We start from the raw sequence: 17,063 nt of genomic DNA, 5'->3' as shown, positions 1-17,063 counted from the left end.
GGCGGATCTCTGTGAGTTCGAGGCCAGCCTGGGCTACCAAGTGAGTTCCAGGAAAGGTGCAAAGCTACACAGAGAAACCCTGTCTCGAAAAACCAAAAAAAAAAAAAAAAAAAAAAAAAAAATAGTGACAAGAACCTATTAGTAGTAGTAGTAACTACTAGTAGTAGTAACAGAAACTCAAAACCTTTGTCAGAAAAAAGAAAATCACTATCAGCATAAAACAGAATATGAATTAAACTGAGTGGCATTAATAAAAATGGGCTTCACCTAGAATGCAGCGTATCATCTGGAGGGTTCAAATAACCCACGTGTTTGCGGAGTGAAAGTGTCCAAATAGTAATTTTCAGGCCAAAATTTCAAATAATTCATGTGTGCCTAGGAGACCAGGCATTCAACAGGTGTCTTTTGTTTCTTCTGGTTTTTCATTTCTAACATTTTCATACAAATGACCTCGTCCCTGAAGCCTAAGACTCTGGGGACAAACCACGGTGTGGATTAGTACTAACTAATTAATACTCTAGGTAGGTCTAGTCAGCGGTCAGAAGAGAAAGCAACAGGGACATCATGTCTCTAAGTGGGTGGGCATATTGTTCTCGTTGGCCTCAGAAGTTAAGAAGCAGGTTACAACGCCACCCTTAATAAGCTTTTAGAAAACTAACTGGAATTTCAAATGCTACACCAAGTATGGAAGCTTTTCCTGAAAGCTGGGTGAAGAATCTTTAGTAACAGGCAATTAAATATGCAAGCAAATACTCTCTCCCTTCCCCCACCTCACCTCTCTCCTCCACTCACTCCTCTACCCTACTGCAGGGGACAGAACTGAGCTCTGTGGGACAGGCGGATGCTCTATCACCAAGTGACATCTCCAACCCTGAACTTTTTTTGTATTTATATGCCACAGAATTACACTATGAAAAACTAAAAACAACCAAAAAATTCAAGAGAAAAGATTTTATTTCAAATCTAAAGTATAATATACAGCATCAAAGCTGAGCCTGAAAATTATCAATATATATTTTGGTTTTTCAAGACAGGGTTTCTCTTGTGTAGCTCTGGAGCCTTTCCTGGAACTTACTCTGTAGACCAGGCTGGCCTTGAACTCACAGAGATCCACTTGCCTCTGTCTCCTGAGTACTGGGATTAAAGGCTGTGCGCCACCACCGTCCAGCTAATATATGACTTTATATTAAACATAAAACAAAATATAACTATTCTACATGATGGCTGTAACTATGTTAAAAACCATATGAAGTGGATAAGGTCTTCTAGAGGGAACAGGAAACACAGGAAGAAGAAAATATGAACACAGATGGCTTTCCCTTCATTCTGTTGTTGTTGCTTTGAGATAGGGTCTCACTATGCAGCCCTTGGCTGGTCTGGAACTTGCTCTGTAGACCAGGCTGGCCTCAAACTCTCAGAGAACTGGCTTCCTCTGCCTCTGAGTGCTGGGATTAAAGCATGTGTCACCATGCCCAGTGTCCCTTCATTTTTTAAATCAATAACAAATTAAGTATGTTGTCTTTCAAAGTAAACATTTAGTACCAATTTTTAGACTCAATTTTCTCAATGTTGGAATGGAGTAAGCCTGTTATCAGTCTGTTCAGTCAATGGAGCTAGGGGATATTCTAAACCAGAAATGAAGAGCTGGTTCTGGAGTCAAGCCCCCGACTTAAGAAAGTGGCCATGTGCAGACTGAGTGCGAAGGTGCCCACCCCAGCCGCAGGTCCAGGTGCTCACCTTCATCTGCCCTACTGATCTCCTGCTCAGGAAGCCTGGAGCTGCTGGGTCTGGAAGGGGAGCCAACAGATGGCTGCAGTGAGGGAAGCTCATCAACATCTCTCAAATTAGCAAGCATGTCCTGTAGTTTTGACCTATTGGGCCCTAGCCAAAAGGGGGGAGGGCAGAGGAGAAAGAAAGAGGAAACAGAATCACTCATTTCATAAAAACTGTATAATAAACTTGTTCACATCTGCCAACAACTACCTTTCAAACACCCTACTAGATCAATGAGGAGCAGTTATTTTCAAATTTTAAGAGTTGACTATTTCTGGAAAAGTTGTATTTAAGTATATATTTTTGTAAATTAAGTTAATGGAAGCACTACATGAAAAGAATGTCAAGTCCAGTATGTATCATTAAAAGTCACACTTATCTACAAGAAACCAACAACTACTGGTCTAAATGAAGACAGACAATCAGAGATCATGAACCAAATGTGAACTCCAGTAAACAATAGACCCCTGCGGCTTAGTTTCATTCACTGCTACAGCCTGCAATGGAACCCACGTGAAGTCTCATGCCCTGCTGGTTACTTACCTGGGCTTTGGTTCTTCATTCTCCCACATCCCTGTTTTGACTGTTTTATATAGGATAGAGGCTGAAACAGATCTTCGGTAGTTTTTCCTGTTACAAGTTTAATTAAGAATGGGAAAATCTTACCCATAGTCCGTTATGGTATTTCCTATACCAGCAAAGAATACAACTATTTCTAAGCAATTTTCACTAATACCTAGAAAAATTTAAGATAGTATGACTGGAGTACACAATTTGACTGGATATACTTACACCAGACCCATTAAAAACAACCAGTTTACAGTGGGTAACAGCTCAATTAAAAAGTCTATTTTGGTAGCTTATAAATAAATGTTCTGTGTACCAATTCAAAGCTTTACTTCCTTTTTCTCTTTATCACAGATCTTCACTTGTCCTCATACTACTGTTTTAACAAAATAACAAGTGAAAACGGTAACTAATGTGCTGACCTTGGACTACACTCCTCATCCTCAGTGCAAGGCATTTCATTTCTCCCCCAGAGTTAACACTTCTCCACTTAAAAAGCCCATGTGCTATACATTTCAATCCGCATCTCAATTCCCAAGTGCAGGGAATCCAACTGCTTCTGTTCATAGGAAGACTACTCCAGTCAAATGGTGCAGTTTTAGATCTAAATTCTAACCACAACGTAAGAGTAGACGAGTTCCACACAAATCTTGGCTACCTTTCCAATGAAAAGATCTTTACATTCCAAGATACTCATTTTATTACATAATGACCCAAAGAAATATACTGACATTGATTTAATCTGGAAATAATCTCTAATGCATGATATACAAATTTTCCTCAACATTTTAGTTTAACTGACTTGGACTGGTTCTAAAAGCCATAGCAATTCATGTCTCAGAATATTTTTTAAGTTTAAAGTTTTTAGCATATTTCAATAGAAGGATCAAACAGTTTTGTTTTAATGTTGATCTTTCTCATTCTGATTTTATCTATTTTGAGATAACACGAAATGATCTCATCTCTCAGTAATTGTTAAAATTGTGCTAACATCAATAATGGACATAGACTTTTCAATGAATTAAAAATTCTAAGATTTTAAATAAATATTTCACTGTTTTAATGAAAACTACCAGATTGTAAAACAAGGTCTGCCAGGAATGACTGGTCTTGATATGTTTTACCATAATTAAAAAGCAACGAAAGAATACAGCATTTCCTTCTAGTCTTTCACAACTTGGAAATTCGTTTCTCACTAAATTTAGATTTTCATCTCATTTTGTAGAAAATAGATGTACTATTTTCACATCTCGAAGGATGAAATTCCTATTGCCATGAAAGGGAAAAGCCACGTTTATCACATCAGTAAGTAGAAGCACAAGAAGATAGTTTAATCTTACTCTCTGTGAAGATGCTTTGTTTTGTTTTTTGAGACGAGGTCTCGTGTATCCTGGGATGTTCTCTAACTCCTTACATAGCTAATAGGACCTTGAACTCCTGGTCCTCCTGTCTCTACCCACAGTGCTGGGATGACAGACGTGTGTCGCCACACCCAGTTTCCGGAGTTTCAGCGATGAGTCCAAGGCTTTGTGCATGCATTCTAGAGAACCACTAGAACTGAGCTACATCCCAGACCCTAAAAAGCTGTTGAATATTGTTTATCAAGGTCTTGGCAGGATTTATTTTTCTATTTTACATATTTAACTAGATCTATTGATAAGCTTTTCATGTGCATGATGAGTTATATGATCCACAGGGCTATAAATTTAATTTTGGCTTCTGTTTCCGATGTGGCATACATTTTATTGAAAAGAGGAAAAAAGGTAATTGGTAACACTGCTATTAATTAAGCTGGCCAAAACATTTACACTAGAAAACAGACCCAATTCAATGATGTTTGACTGCGTGCCCTGTACAGCATATAGAGATGAGGGCAAATGAATTTCATGTTGTGAACACACAGACTATTCAGGGGTAGAAATTAACGTCTTTTTGTCTCAAGATCTGAAAGTATAAGCAGTAATTCGGGTGGACTGAGAGCACGTCGAGTTTAAATAAGATTTATAAACTGTCACTGGAAATAAACATCCTTGTGACTGAGCACAGACCTTCCAAAGCCAACGCATCCCTAGGTTCACATGCATAGGCCGACATTCGCACGAGGTTTACATTTCTGTTAAAGTTCCAGATTCGTATTTGATTTTTGTTTAATTCGCAGTCACTGCCACTTAATTTCAACCCCTGAGAGATGGCGCAAAGGACAGCGGTCGGGAGGGAGCAGAAATGAAAAGAGTAAGTAGTTTGAGGAAAACATTGAGGAAAAGCCTCGGGAGATGTCGCGATGCAGAGTCTGTAGTTTAGAGACACAATGTTTTCCACTTACTCTTCACCCCCTTCTTCCCCTTTCTCTCCTTTTTGTACTGCTCCTTCAGTTTGGTAATTACTCCCTGGTCCACATTCCAGGCTTCAGTCACCAGACACTGATCTTCCTTTTCTAAACAGAGTGAGACAAACAGTCTTTCTTCAATAAAATATCCAACACTCTAAATCAATGTCTGAAAGACACCATGATGTTCTTCATAATATCACTCACCAAAAAAAAAAAAAAAAAAGCCACTTTTATACTCAGATACATAACATACAAAATGTAACAACAAAGGTCAATTCGATTTCCTAAATGACAAAACATTTCCTTTAAAAAAGACAGAAAAAATAAATTTCATTAAGTCCAACACGTTATAATCATTTTCAATGTATTTCATTATCATATGTATACAGTGATAGAAGATTATTATTAAAAGACTACACAAAATCATCTTCAATGGTCTTTTCAAGAATTTTAGACAGGCCACTCCGGCCAGGAAAGCAGACGAGCCATCATCTTGGAGAAGCCTCTTCCTGCAGCAGCTGGGAACAAACACAGAGAGACCCACAGCCAGACACTATGCAGAGAGTGAGAAACCTCAGAACACTCAGCCCTAAATGGGAGGTCTCCATCAAATGCCTCCCCTCAGAGATGACCAGGGAACCCTGTGGAAGAGGAGGCAGTGTCAGAGCCCGAGGGGATGGAGGACACCAAGAAAACAAGGCCCTTTAAATCAGCAGGATCAAAGATCATGAACTCACAGAGGCTGAAGAGCAAGCATAGGGCCTGCACCACACAGGTCGCCACGGGGTCCTCTGCATGTATGTTATGGCTTCCAGTTTAGAGTCTCTATTGGACTCCTGAGTATGTGAACGGTCATTATGCCTTTCTGGGCTCTTTTCCTTCTGTCTGTCTGTCTTGTTCAACTCAGGTGTTAATTTTGTTTTATATTATTATGTTATTAAGATATGAAATAAATCTTTTTAAAAAAATAATTGTTGCCGGGCGGTGGTGGTGCACGCCTTTAATCCCAGCACTCGGGAGGCAGAGCCAGGCGGATCTCTGTGAGTTCGAGGCCAGCCTGGTCTCCAAAGCGAGTTCCAGGAAAGGCGCAAAGCTACACAGAGAAACTGTCTCGAAAAACCAAAAAAAAAAAAAAAAAAAAATTGTCGAGAGAAAGAGAGAGAGAGAGAGAGAGAGAGAGAGAGAGAGAGAGAGAGAGAGGGAGGGAGGGAGGGAGGGAGGGAGGGAGGAAAGAAAATGGAGGTTTGTGCTTTGGGTATGTGCTACTGATTTTATGAACAATGCAAGATCCACCAGTGGGCATCAGAGGAGCAGGATCTTCACCTACAAGACCCAGTACATTGAGTACTTGATCAGTCTATTTTTTGAAATAACACTGGAATTACCTGAAATAAATCAGAATAAACAGAAACTATTTTTAAAGCAATTTAAGTTTCAATCTAGTTCAGCAAAGTGTCTGTTGGATCTCTGATATAACATCTATCCGTAGTAAGAATAGTCTATTCTTCCAGAAGGACTAACCAATTTTAAAAATGCTAATTTGGGGGGGCTGGAGAGACGACACAGTGGTCAAGAGCACTGGCTGCTTTTCCAGAGGTCCTGAGTTCAATTCCCAGCAGTTCACAATCATCTCTAGTGGGATCTGATGATGCCCTCATAGAGCACTCATATACATAAAATAAATAAATCTTTTTTAAAAATGCTAATTTTTACCAAGTCTTTCAAAAATTTTTACTTATTTATGACTTTGTGTATGTGTGCTCTCCATCCCAAGAGCCACAGCACACATGTGGAGGAGGTCAGGAGTAGGTCCCAAGGGTCAAACTCAGGCTGCCAGGTTTGGCACTTTTACTTGCTAAGCCATCCTGGTAGCCTTAAAGACAAAATAATAAACTGGCTGCTCTTAAATATTGGAATAATTTTATCTCTTGGAGAAAAAACATCAGCCTTCTTATAGTTTCAAGGGATTCATGGTAACAGCACTCACTATTGTAGTTTTAGCTGTCCTGGATCTCGCTATATGCCCCAGGCTGGCCTTGAACTCATAAAAATCCACCTGCTTATGCCCCCAAGTTCTTGGGTTAAAGTTGTGCACCATCATGCCTGAAAATTATAAAATTCTTAAAAAAAAAAAAAAAGAGGAAGAAGAAGAACTCAAGGCCAGAGGCTGGAGCAATGGCTCAGGGGGGTTAAGAGCACTCACTGCTCTTTTGGAGGACCCGAGCTTGAGTGTAAGCACCACAGGGGTAGATCATAACTATCTGTAACTCCAGTTCCAGGGGATTTCATGCCCTTTTCTCACCTCCTTGGGCACCAGACACGCACATGGTACATGTAGGCAAAACATTCATACAGATAAAATAAATCTAAAGACAAAAATTTAGATGAGATTCCAGGCCAAACTCCTGGCAAACAAATCATCTGCGAGCTTCTACCCCTCCCACTCACTAACAGATCTGGCACATGATCAATGAATTAAAATGTCCTGGTGTATGGCAAGTAACGCTGGGCTGCAGCTCTCTGGCCAGAGAGTTATACAAAAGAGAATCCAACTGCCTGCAGAAAAGCCAGTACCAAGTGTGCCTGCAACAGGGCTAGCAATGGAAGACATGGAATCTCTGAGACCCCCGTGGCATAGGGCTATGCAAGCCCAACTCCTGCACTTGGGAAGTTGTTACCTAAAATACCTAAGCCACAAGAAATAAGCGCAGGCACAGAGGGCAGAAGAGAGACTTTCTGCATTTTCTCCCTTGATTTTCAAAAAAAAGTCTTCAGATACCTGTTGTGTTCCTTATTGTAGTTATCTGAAATAATTCTAGATTTTGCTTTTAAAAAAGAGCAAAAAGTGGTGGTGGTAGGACGGATGGATGGACACAGTGACAGGACAGCTCCAGTCCCTGACAATGCTCTGAAAGTAGATGTGAAAGATAACTATACAAGTAGAAAATTTACACAATTTAATGAAATATAAAGGCCATTTAAAAATCTAATAAATTATCACTGCTAACATTACTGCACGAGAATAGTAGTATTTACTGGTTGGGGCAAAACCCTGCCAACAAGCTTTAGAAAGCACTTCTTCTCATTGAGTCCAGAGGACTGAGAAGACAGCAGGGTCCAGACACATAACAGCTCCCTCCTCTCACAGATTTCAACGAAAATAGAAAGTAGATGTTACACTAGTGACTTGCTTAGCACCCCAACAGGAGTATCCACAAGTACCTCTACCACGGCAGTGGGCTTTGATCAGGTAGGGGTGGGGGGGTGGGGAGAGTTTACCCTGAACAGAAAAAAGAACTGGTCAGAGCATCTGCCTCTTCCAGACTGTGTACTGGGATACACACAGTGACAGACCTGTGTACTAGGATAAACACATTATACAGACCTGTGTACTGAGATACACAGTGTACACACCTGTGTACTAGGATAAACACATTGTACAGATCTGTGTACTGAGATACACAGTGTACACACCTGTATACTAGGATACACATAGTGTACACACCTGTATACTGGGATAAATACATTGTACAGAACTGTGTACTGGGATACACACAGTGTACACACCTGTGTACTGGGATACACATAGTGTACACACCTGTGTACTGAGATAAACACATTGTACAGACCTGTGTACTGAGATACACAGTGTACAGACCTGTGTACTGGGATACACACAGTGTACACACCTGTGTACTAGGATACACATAGTATACACACCTGTATACTGGGATAAACACATTGTACAGACCTGTGTACTGAAATACACACAGTGTACAGAGAAATATTCTTTCCCTTTAAAGTGACTGTAAGGAGTTTTCATTGTACAGCGTTCCGACAGAAAAAAAGCTAGAAGACAGGGATTTTATTATTAAAAAATATTAGGAAGCCTGTTCCCTGAACTTACCCAAAAGAGCCTTTCCAGTCACTATGAATGTGAAACAAGTGTGAAGAAAGAAAATTTTTAATGTAAGTCAAAAAGAAAAATACATCTTATTTTTTCCTTTTTAGCTTTAGAATTATTTCATTTCTTTTCTTCAGAGAACAAGTATTTTTTTAAAAAATTGGGGCTCAAATTAGTATTTCTAATGTTTGTAGCTAAAAGTGTGAAGTAAGATTTTGCTGGACATAAGTAAGACCATGTTGTCGAATTAGTCTGGGCTCCAGCTCTTGAATCTATTGGATTAATACTTAAAGTAGCTGCCTGAACAAAAGCCAGTGAAAAGCTCATAACGTGGAACATCTACATCTAAATGGCACTCAACAATTCCATAAAATAGTATTTGTGTCATGTTTATAGAAACCTTGATCTTTATGGACAAAACATTAAGGAAGTATTTCAAACAAAAGAAATCATTGGTTCATCTTTTACAAACACTAAGGAAGCCTTTTCAGAGGTACACTTAAAACAATCTTACAACTGACATTACATTCTCTCGATAAACACTGGAGCAAATTCCAGGCAGCTCCCTTCTTTTTCTTTCTCTCTTTTACGCACATATACACAAACCTGACAAACTGATCACTTTTGAAGGATTTATCACAATTCTCTAAAGTACTACAATAATCTATCACAGTTCTCCCTAAATATTTGTGTTAATGCTCGCTAGAAGTTTTAGATATTTAGAGAGATTTAAAGCATTCTGAACAAAACCCCCCAAAACTGTGCCTACATAATCTATAAAAACCTGAAAAAGCATAGAAATGATAATTTTTTAATATAATTTGTTTTACGTAGAAGACATAAGACATAAGAAAACCTCTATTACATTCTCATACTCAAGTTTCGCCCAAAATCTAGACCAGCGGGTTCTACTTGTCTGAGCAGAGAGCAAAATAGTCTGTGTTTTCATTCAAATTCTCTTCGTGCTGTCTTCCTTACACATTGGAGGAGGAGGAGGAGGAGGAGGAGGAGGAGGAGGAGGAGGAGGAGGAGGAGGAGGAGGAAATAGTTAGACAATTTTCCTTACAGGTAACCACACACCCTAGACAATCACTGAAGTGTGACATTTCAGAGTCAGAGTGTTGCCCTCCTGGTAACACACTAACTCTGCATGCTCCAGGACGCTCCTTACCCCAGTCGGTCCCGTCGCCCGCACTCCTGGATTCACTGTCGCCTTCCTCTGAGGCAGCGAGGAAGTCAAACTCCTTCAGAGCTTCCTTTGTGTCGCGATCTTCACTGGTATCCGGCAACGCTTTTTTCCGTACAATCTAATAAAGGAGGGACACAGGTCAAACTAAATATTAGTAATAGTATGCATTTACCAAAAGGAAACAGTATCCCCTTATAACTGAGTAAGCAAAGCAACTGTTTTCTTCAGTATGTATTTGCTGTATTAAAAAACTGTAATGCTGCGGGAGGGGGGAGAACAAGGGAATCCGTGGCTGATATGTAAGATTAAATTAAATTATAAAATAAAATTTAAAAAATTTTTTTCACTTCAAATGGAAAAAAAACCTGTAATACTTAACTCAGTGAAAAACACATTGTATTTTTTAAAACAAATATTGTACATCTTAAAGCAGTAATTTAAACTTTGTTCAAAGGTATGATGGCTTACTTAAACTAATAGATAGATACATAGATAGATAGATAGATAGATAGATAGATAGATAGATAGACAGACAGACAGACAGACAGATAGATAGATAGATAGATAGATATAGCCTCAATGGATCAGTAAAATTTGTACTTAAGCTACACAGATTACACTCACTCTAACATTCCTTAGATACAGTCTGTGCAGCCTTCAGGCATTCTAATTTAACCCAGACAGGACACATTCCTGAAACCGTGAAACGTTTCCAGAATATAGATGAGGTAACTACAACGTACCCTCACAAAAACCATGTCACAACTACCAACTCAGAAATGAATGTCTTAGGGATCATAAAAACACTGTAGGGTTCCTACAGTCTTTCTACTGTCCTCAACTTCTCTCACAGCTCTATTTTATTTCCCGTCTTACTATGCAGCCCTGGCTAGCCTTGAAACTGAGCTGTTCTTGACTCCAGAACAATGGGATGAGAGTCAAGTACCAAGCTCCCAGCTCAAAAGATCTTCATAGATTCAGTATCCCTCCCCTAAAACACTGATAATGCAGAAGGAGATAACTCAGACTTAATACAGAATTGTAATGATTCACTTTTACATATTTAAAAATATTTCTGGAACCACAGACCCAGTAGTTTTAAAAGGTAAACCTAATAGTGAGTGATGAACCCAACATGCCTGTGTTCTATGCCAATCTTCATTATCTTTGTTTATATAGGAACTAAACAAGAAAAATCATGAATTATTTAATGAGGTTGTAATTCTCTGTTTAGAGTTATTACCTAAACAGTACTCTAAAATCAAGAATGTTTTCATGCTTACAGTACTTCTCAACCTAACATCTAGCAAACCCATTAAACACAAAAATAAACAACAACAACAACAAAACCCATAAGACAACCATAGCAGGTTCTGAGCAGAGAGCCCAGAGTGGTCCTGATAACTTGTTCTAGTTTTGACTGAACAGCAATACTTGGGTATAAAAAATGTCCCTGAAGAGTGGCACCAGAACTGGAGAGATGGCTCATCAGTTAAGAGCACTGGCTGCTCTTCCAGAGGGCCTGAGTTCAAGTCCCAGCACCCACCTGATGGCTCATAACTATCTGTAACTCCAGATCTAGGGGATCCAATGCTCTCTTCTGGCCTCCATGGGCACGGAGCCCATACAGTGCTCAGATAAACAAACAGGCAAGCCATCCACACACATAAAATAAGAACAGAATTAAACAACAGAAGGAGTGGCACCAACAGGCTACCCTACCCTCACAACTCCACACATAAGTGCACCAGCTACTCCTAACGGCTTGTGTCTCTCTGACTCTTAGGAAAGCAGCTTTCTTCAGAGAGGCCATCACTGGCATCAAGACGAAGAGTCCTTGTTCTCACTGCCTAACCAAAGGACAGGGAAAATCCAGAAATAGTACCTGGAACCTCAGAGGTCTTAACGTCTTAGATTTGGGGCTTTAGTTATTACTAAAACATAGTATTAAGTCACAAAAGCAACTCCTAGGACAAACATGCTTCTAGGTAACCTTAAACAAAATGAGATAGACACCAAGTCTATCACCATCATTACAGATCATTTTAAATAAACAAACCAAAGTCCTGTGTTTTCTTATGTTTAGGTATCAATAAACAAACGACCAAACAAAAAACAAAAACAAAAAACCAGGAACTGTGGCTGCAAAAGGAATATATGAACAGTAAATAGGAAGGGGTAAAATCTGTAATAGTAATACTTTCCTCCCCTGCAACTGAGACTATTACAGAAAACCACAACCGTACACAACACAGAGATCAACAGAAGGAATCCAGCGCCAATGGATACATCTACATCCTAGCTCCTGCATCTATGGCGGCTGGGGTGGAGCCTGTAGGAGAAAGAGTATTAGAAGTCCACTGTGAAGCAAGGGAAACTCTGTCCTAGACATGGCTGCAAACAGGACAAGAACAATAGCAACGCAAAGGACATGTTAACATGAAGTTTCGCCCAGTTCCATCCCTAGATCAGAACTAGAAGCAACTGTAACTGCTGGGGGAAGGAGAATTAACCCCTCCCATGGATGCGCCCCCTTACTGTTGTTCAGTGCAGAGCGGTCAGCTCTGAAATCATACACACACAAACAACAACAGACTCAGCAAGCTGTGTCTACACATATTGTGTATACACACGTGTACACACATACACATGTGACAATAATAGTTAAAGAAAAAGAGCCCATTAACTTAAGAGAGCAGAGAGGACGTGGGAGGGTTTCGAGGATGGATAGCTGGGGCGGGGGTGGAGGAAAGAAAGGGAAGGGGAAAGTGATAAAATTTTATTTCAATTAAAAACATAGAAAAGGATTAAAAAAAGAAGTATGAGTTACAGGTTAGGTTGAGTCTCAAGCAGGTTGGAAAAAAAGACAACTTTGAAAGTCACTAGAACCCTAGTGATCTTAGTACGAAAGGAATCGGTATTCCCCAATTACTAACACAGCACCTCACAGTTCTTAATTCCACTGTTGTTTCCTCCTAAGTTCTTGAATACGGCAAATGTTCCTGCAGAAATTATCCCTTACACAGAAAGAGATACCACGTTAACGCGGGTATGATTTCAGGACCCTAATTATTCTCAGGCGATGAGGATGACATGCTGATGATGTCATAAGGGGAGAGGCTGAACAAAAGATGGAAAGTTCTAGCCGGCAACACAAGGAACAAGCAAACCTTGAAGTCAAGCAGAGAGAAAGAACAGTGTGTGGCCACAGAGACACCGTGCATACAACAGCCCAACTGCAGTCAACAGCACCCAAGAGCTGCACTCTCCCAGCTTAAATTATTAAACTTTTTTATTTAAAAAAAAAATTAAACTTTTTTCCCCTTAAAAACAGAATCTTTCTGTGTAGTCTTGGATATCCTAGAGCTCACTGTGTAGACCAAGATGGCCAAGAACTCACAGAAATCCGCTTGCCTCTGCCTCCCAAGTGCTGGGATTAAAGGTGTGCATCACCATGCCTCACTTTAAAACAATGCTTTTAAAAACCTATTTGCTCTATGAGCATTTTAAAAGGACAAATTTCACTGTACAGAATGTAATTCATTTTCCAAGTCATGCTTACCATTCTATACAGTAAATGCCTTTAAAAATCCTTTTGGCATGTACCTATCAGGCTATAGCTAATTTGAAAATTAATGTAACATGATGTAAAACTTAATAAAACTGTTAAGAAAAATACCCAGTCATTTAAATACCTTTTTCTTCTTGGGCTGGGGTGTTGCATTTGTCTAGTAAACACAAGACCCTGGGTTCAATGCCTAGATGGGGTGAAGATGAGGGAGAAAAGCTTACTGAACCTAGTATCTAAATGGGTAAATGGGTAAATCTGTTCCCAGCAGATGTACCTTCACGCACACTCACAACATCCTATGGTCTGTACTAACTGGAATGCTATCAGTATTTATGAATCTTATTACAGAAAAAGAAATTAAATGGTTAGGAACTAGGAAAGCAATATTTAAATTGATATAATTACCAACAACAAAGAAACTTATAACATGAGTTATTTGCTACTAGGCTATAAATAAAATATTTTGATAGGAAAATGATATCTCAAAGCAATCATCACATCAAAAACTGTAAGGAACCATACACTTTTAGATAATTAGGCCAGTACATACTATTATAATTTTTTTTTGAAGGAAACTCTGAGTGACTACTTAATATTAAACATATCTATGACAGGGCTAGGATCCGCAGTGTAAATGATCAGTGCAGAGAGAAAGTGCACACACTTGGCTAACCAGAGTGAAGCATGTCTTCATCTCTGACTTCAGAGAAAGAGAAATAAAGGAAAGGGGAAAGGAAGAGGGAAGAGAGCAGAGAAAGAAGAAACAGCAGCCTACAGCTACTTCTTCTTGTAGGGAATGTATGGGAAAGTCAATAAACTCAGAACAAAGATTGAAGAAAACAACTGATGGAAGTGATGGGGGAGTTCTGAGACTGTAGACACGGTCTGTTGCAGCAGCGCCCCCAAGAGAGACAAAAACTGCAAGCTTCAGAGCTGCTGCTAGCGGCCATCAGGCACCGCCGTCCGTCAGTCTGTCAGTTCTCCTGTCGTGATTATCAACACCAAGGCACTGTTACAACACGCAGCGCTCAGCATGGAGATGCTGCCTTGTTTAGTGAGTTAACAGAAAGTCTGGGCGTTCTATGGGAAAGACTCTATACTAATAATATTACTGAAATTAAAGTCAGTAATAAAAACATTCTACTTGCTCCACATTCATGAAAAGAATTTAAGGGTTCAAGATTTAAAGGACGTGGGTTTTTTAACATATTCATTATGGCACCTAAAAAAATTGAAATGAGTTCTCTAACTCACTGTTGAAGTATCAATGACACTTTTCTCTCTTCCATCAATGTCCTCGTCCTCATCTTCATCACTGAAATCTGCAGCTGCATTTTCAAGGAATTTGAAATTGTCCAGCACGGAGGCAGAATCCGTTAACTCAGATTTTCTGGTTTAAAACACATACAACCATAATCAGCTAATCTTTCAAAATGTCACCATAAAAATGAATGGCTGAAAGGTTTCAGTAATTTATGTTTATATTATATATGATCCCCTAACTAGATTACGATCTACACTGACTTCCATCTATTGCAGTTCTGTGGATTAACTGAGAAAGACGGGCAAGAAGTGTCCAAGCACTTCAGTCCCATCTGTTTTGAAGACAAGCTCTAACACAGAGCCCCTTCTGAACCGGCACAGACTGACCTCCAGGTTAACCTTAATGTGCTGCTTTAAAAATACATACATCATTTTCAAGTAGATCCGCCTCCATTGTTCTCTGTTGTTTCTCCTCTGCAACTCTACTTTGACCTCTCATGTAAGTTTCCATAACTATATAACAAATCTACTGACTTAAAAGAGAAAAGTACGACGACTATTCATGCATGCACGTGTGGTACATCTCTAAAGAGAATTGCTACATTTTAAAAAGGTCCAATGGTATTTGTTTACAACATTTTTATTTTGAACCACTAATTCTATAGTTTTATGTTTCAAATAACAGGAACAACTGTTTTCCCAAAGAAATTTATAGAATTCAATCAACCATTCTTTTAGCCTAAATATGAATTTTCTAAAAAATCAACATAGACTTAGACATTCACAGAATCTTTGGAGATTTTTTTATTCAGTGAAGATTTATGAGAAATTTTTCTAATAAAGAGTAACCTCTACTGAACTATTTATGTTCATTTAAGTAAAACTATGTATATGTCTATGATCTGTGGTCTGAAACAAAAATCAAATAGTTCAAATAACTTGAATTTTCACAATTTATTAATTCAAAATATATGTGTATGTAAGTGTATGTACATATATACACATATTTAAAATAGATATTTTATATCAAAGGAAAGATAAGGAACAAGATTATGCTATAAATGAAATAACTAAGAAAAGATTTACTTTCTGATTTCTGGTTCATCAATAAAACATTCTTATAGATTTTTATTTAATTTCAACAACATCTTTTATGAGATTCTAACAGTGGATAACAGAGCTTTAAGATACTAAAATCTGTTAAATACCTCAATTTAAAGCAAATAAAAATATCATAAATAAAAATTATGTTCCTGAATTAAAATAATTATAAAGGTTTCTAACTAAACTTTTAAATTATAACATACAATTAATTAAAATTAAATTATGACTAAATCACTATCTAAAAATTCAATGCCTTCCAACCCAAACTACTGAATATGAACTGAAGTTATAGCTAACACCACTTCCAGTCAAAATACTCACCCAATCATTGCTGCCTCTTTAACTTCAGCCTCTGTGCCATTTATAACCGAGTCCTGGTTCTTGTCGTCCTCCCTGTCAGTGACGTCACTTGAAAAGCCCAACAATGCTCGCACTCTTTTGGATTTCACGTCTAGAATAGTGTCTGTGTAGCCGACCTCCTGGAGATACCTGCACAAAGACCACCCTTACAATTCAGTCACACAGGAATTAGCATTGTAAAACTTAAAGCGTAAATGAAAGTATTTCTTCAAACTCACTGACTACATAGGGTTTAACAGAACAGTACTATGTCAGTAAGACTTTTAATAATATTCCAGCTGCAGATGGAGCTGTCGCTTGCAGTACCAGCCTCTACAGTCACTGAGGAAAACCAAAGAACTATACAATAACACTATTCATTTATCTGAAGAAGAAACTGTTCTTCAGTGTATTGCAGAGCACACTTTTTTCTTCAGGAAGAATGGAACAATCTCCTCCCAAACTCTACCATTCCTACTTTACAACTGTTGCTCCACTTGTTTTTAACATTTCTTATGTGAAGTGTCATTAACTGAAACCTGGGGAGAATGTTTCTGGTCTAAATGGTTTCTTTCTATGACATAGAAAAGGATAAGACTTTTCATAACTGTCACTTGTAGAAGAGACGTTTCTGTCCTGAGAAATTCTAAAACAAAATAGACTATTAAATTGTGGGACATGAGGTATACAGACTCATGTGAATACGTGTAGTTCCAGGAAGTCAGAGGCACAGAAAAAAGAGCACAGAGTATGCAGTTATACGTGGGTCTTAAGTCCATTTCTGCCACTTCCGTGACGAGCAGCCTTGGTTCTCTCAACCTATTTCTATGCTCATTAAGAAGCCCAAATACCACCCATGATCTATACAAAAGCTCTCTACACCTAAGAGCCCCAATGCTAACTGCTTATTAATAATAATGTGTTTTAAAAGACCAAAAGTGGCAGTGGTGGGACCAGAACAAAGGAAATGACATCGATATCATGACATAATGATGACACATCATTTATTTATATAGTAACTGAG

At 38.7% G+C, this 17,063-nt stretch overlaps 1 protein-coding gene across 3 annotated transcripts in view; it reads right to left on the bottom strand.

The window, feature by feature from the left end:
* Positions 1-17,063, bottom strand: part of Strn (striatin) — an 82,577-nt gene that overhangs the window by 17,317 nt on the left and 48,197 nt on the right. For 2 of the 3 annotated variants that reach the window (XM_059248358.1, XM_059248357.1), the window contains exons 5-9: positions 16,022-16,189; positions 14,588-14,723; positions 9,745-9,880; positions 4,664-4,774; positions 1,738-1,881 (exon numbers count right to left, since the gene is read on the bottom strand). In XM_059248358.1, the coding sequence (XP_059104341.1) occupies positions 1,738-1,881; positions 4,664-4,774; positions 9,745-9,880; positions 14,588-14,723; positions 16,022-16,189 (695 nt within the window). Of the gene's footprint in view, positions 1-1,737; positions 1,882-2,316; positions 2,404-4,663; positions 4,775-9,744; positions 9,881-14,587; positions 14,724-16,021; positions 16,190-17,063 lie in introns of all 3 variants that reach the window. The other variant, XM_059248359.1, reaches the window with a different exon arrangement.

The sequence above is a fragment of the Peromyscus eremicus genome, chromosome 22 (assembly GCF_949786415.1).
Source record: "Peromyscus eremicus chromosome 22, PerEre_H2_v1, whole genome shotgun sequence".
NCBI lineage: Eukaryota > Metazoa > Chordata > Mammalia > Rodentia > Cricetidae > Peromyscus > Peromyscus eremicus.
Note: the sequence above shows the minus strand (reverse complement) of the source record. Positions and strands in the feature narration are given on the sequence as shown.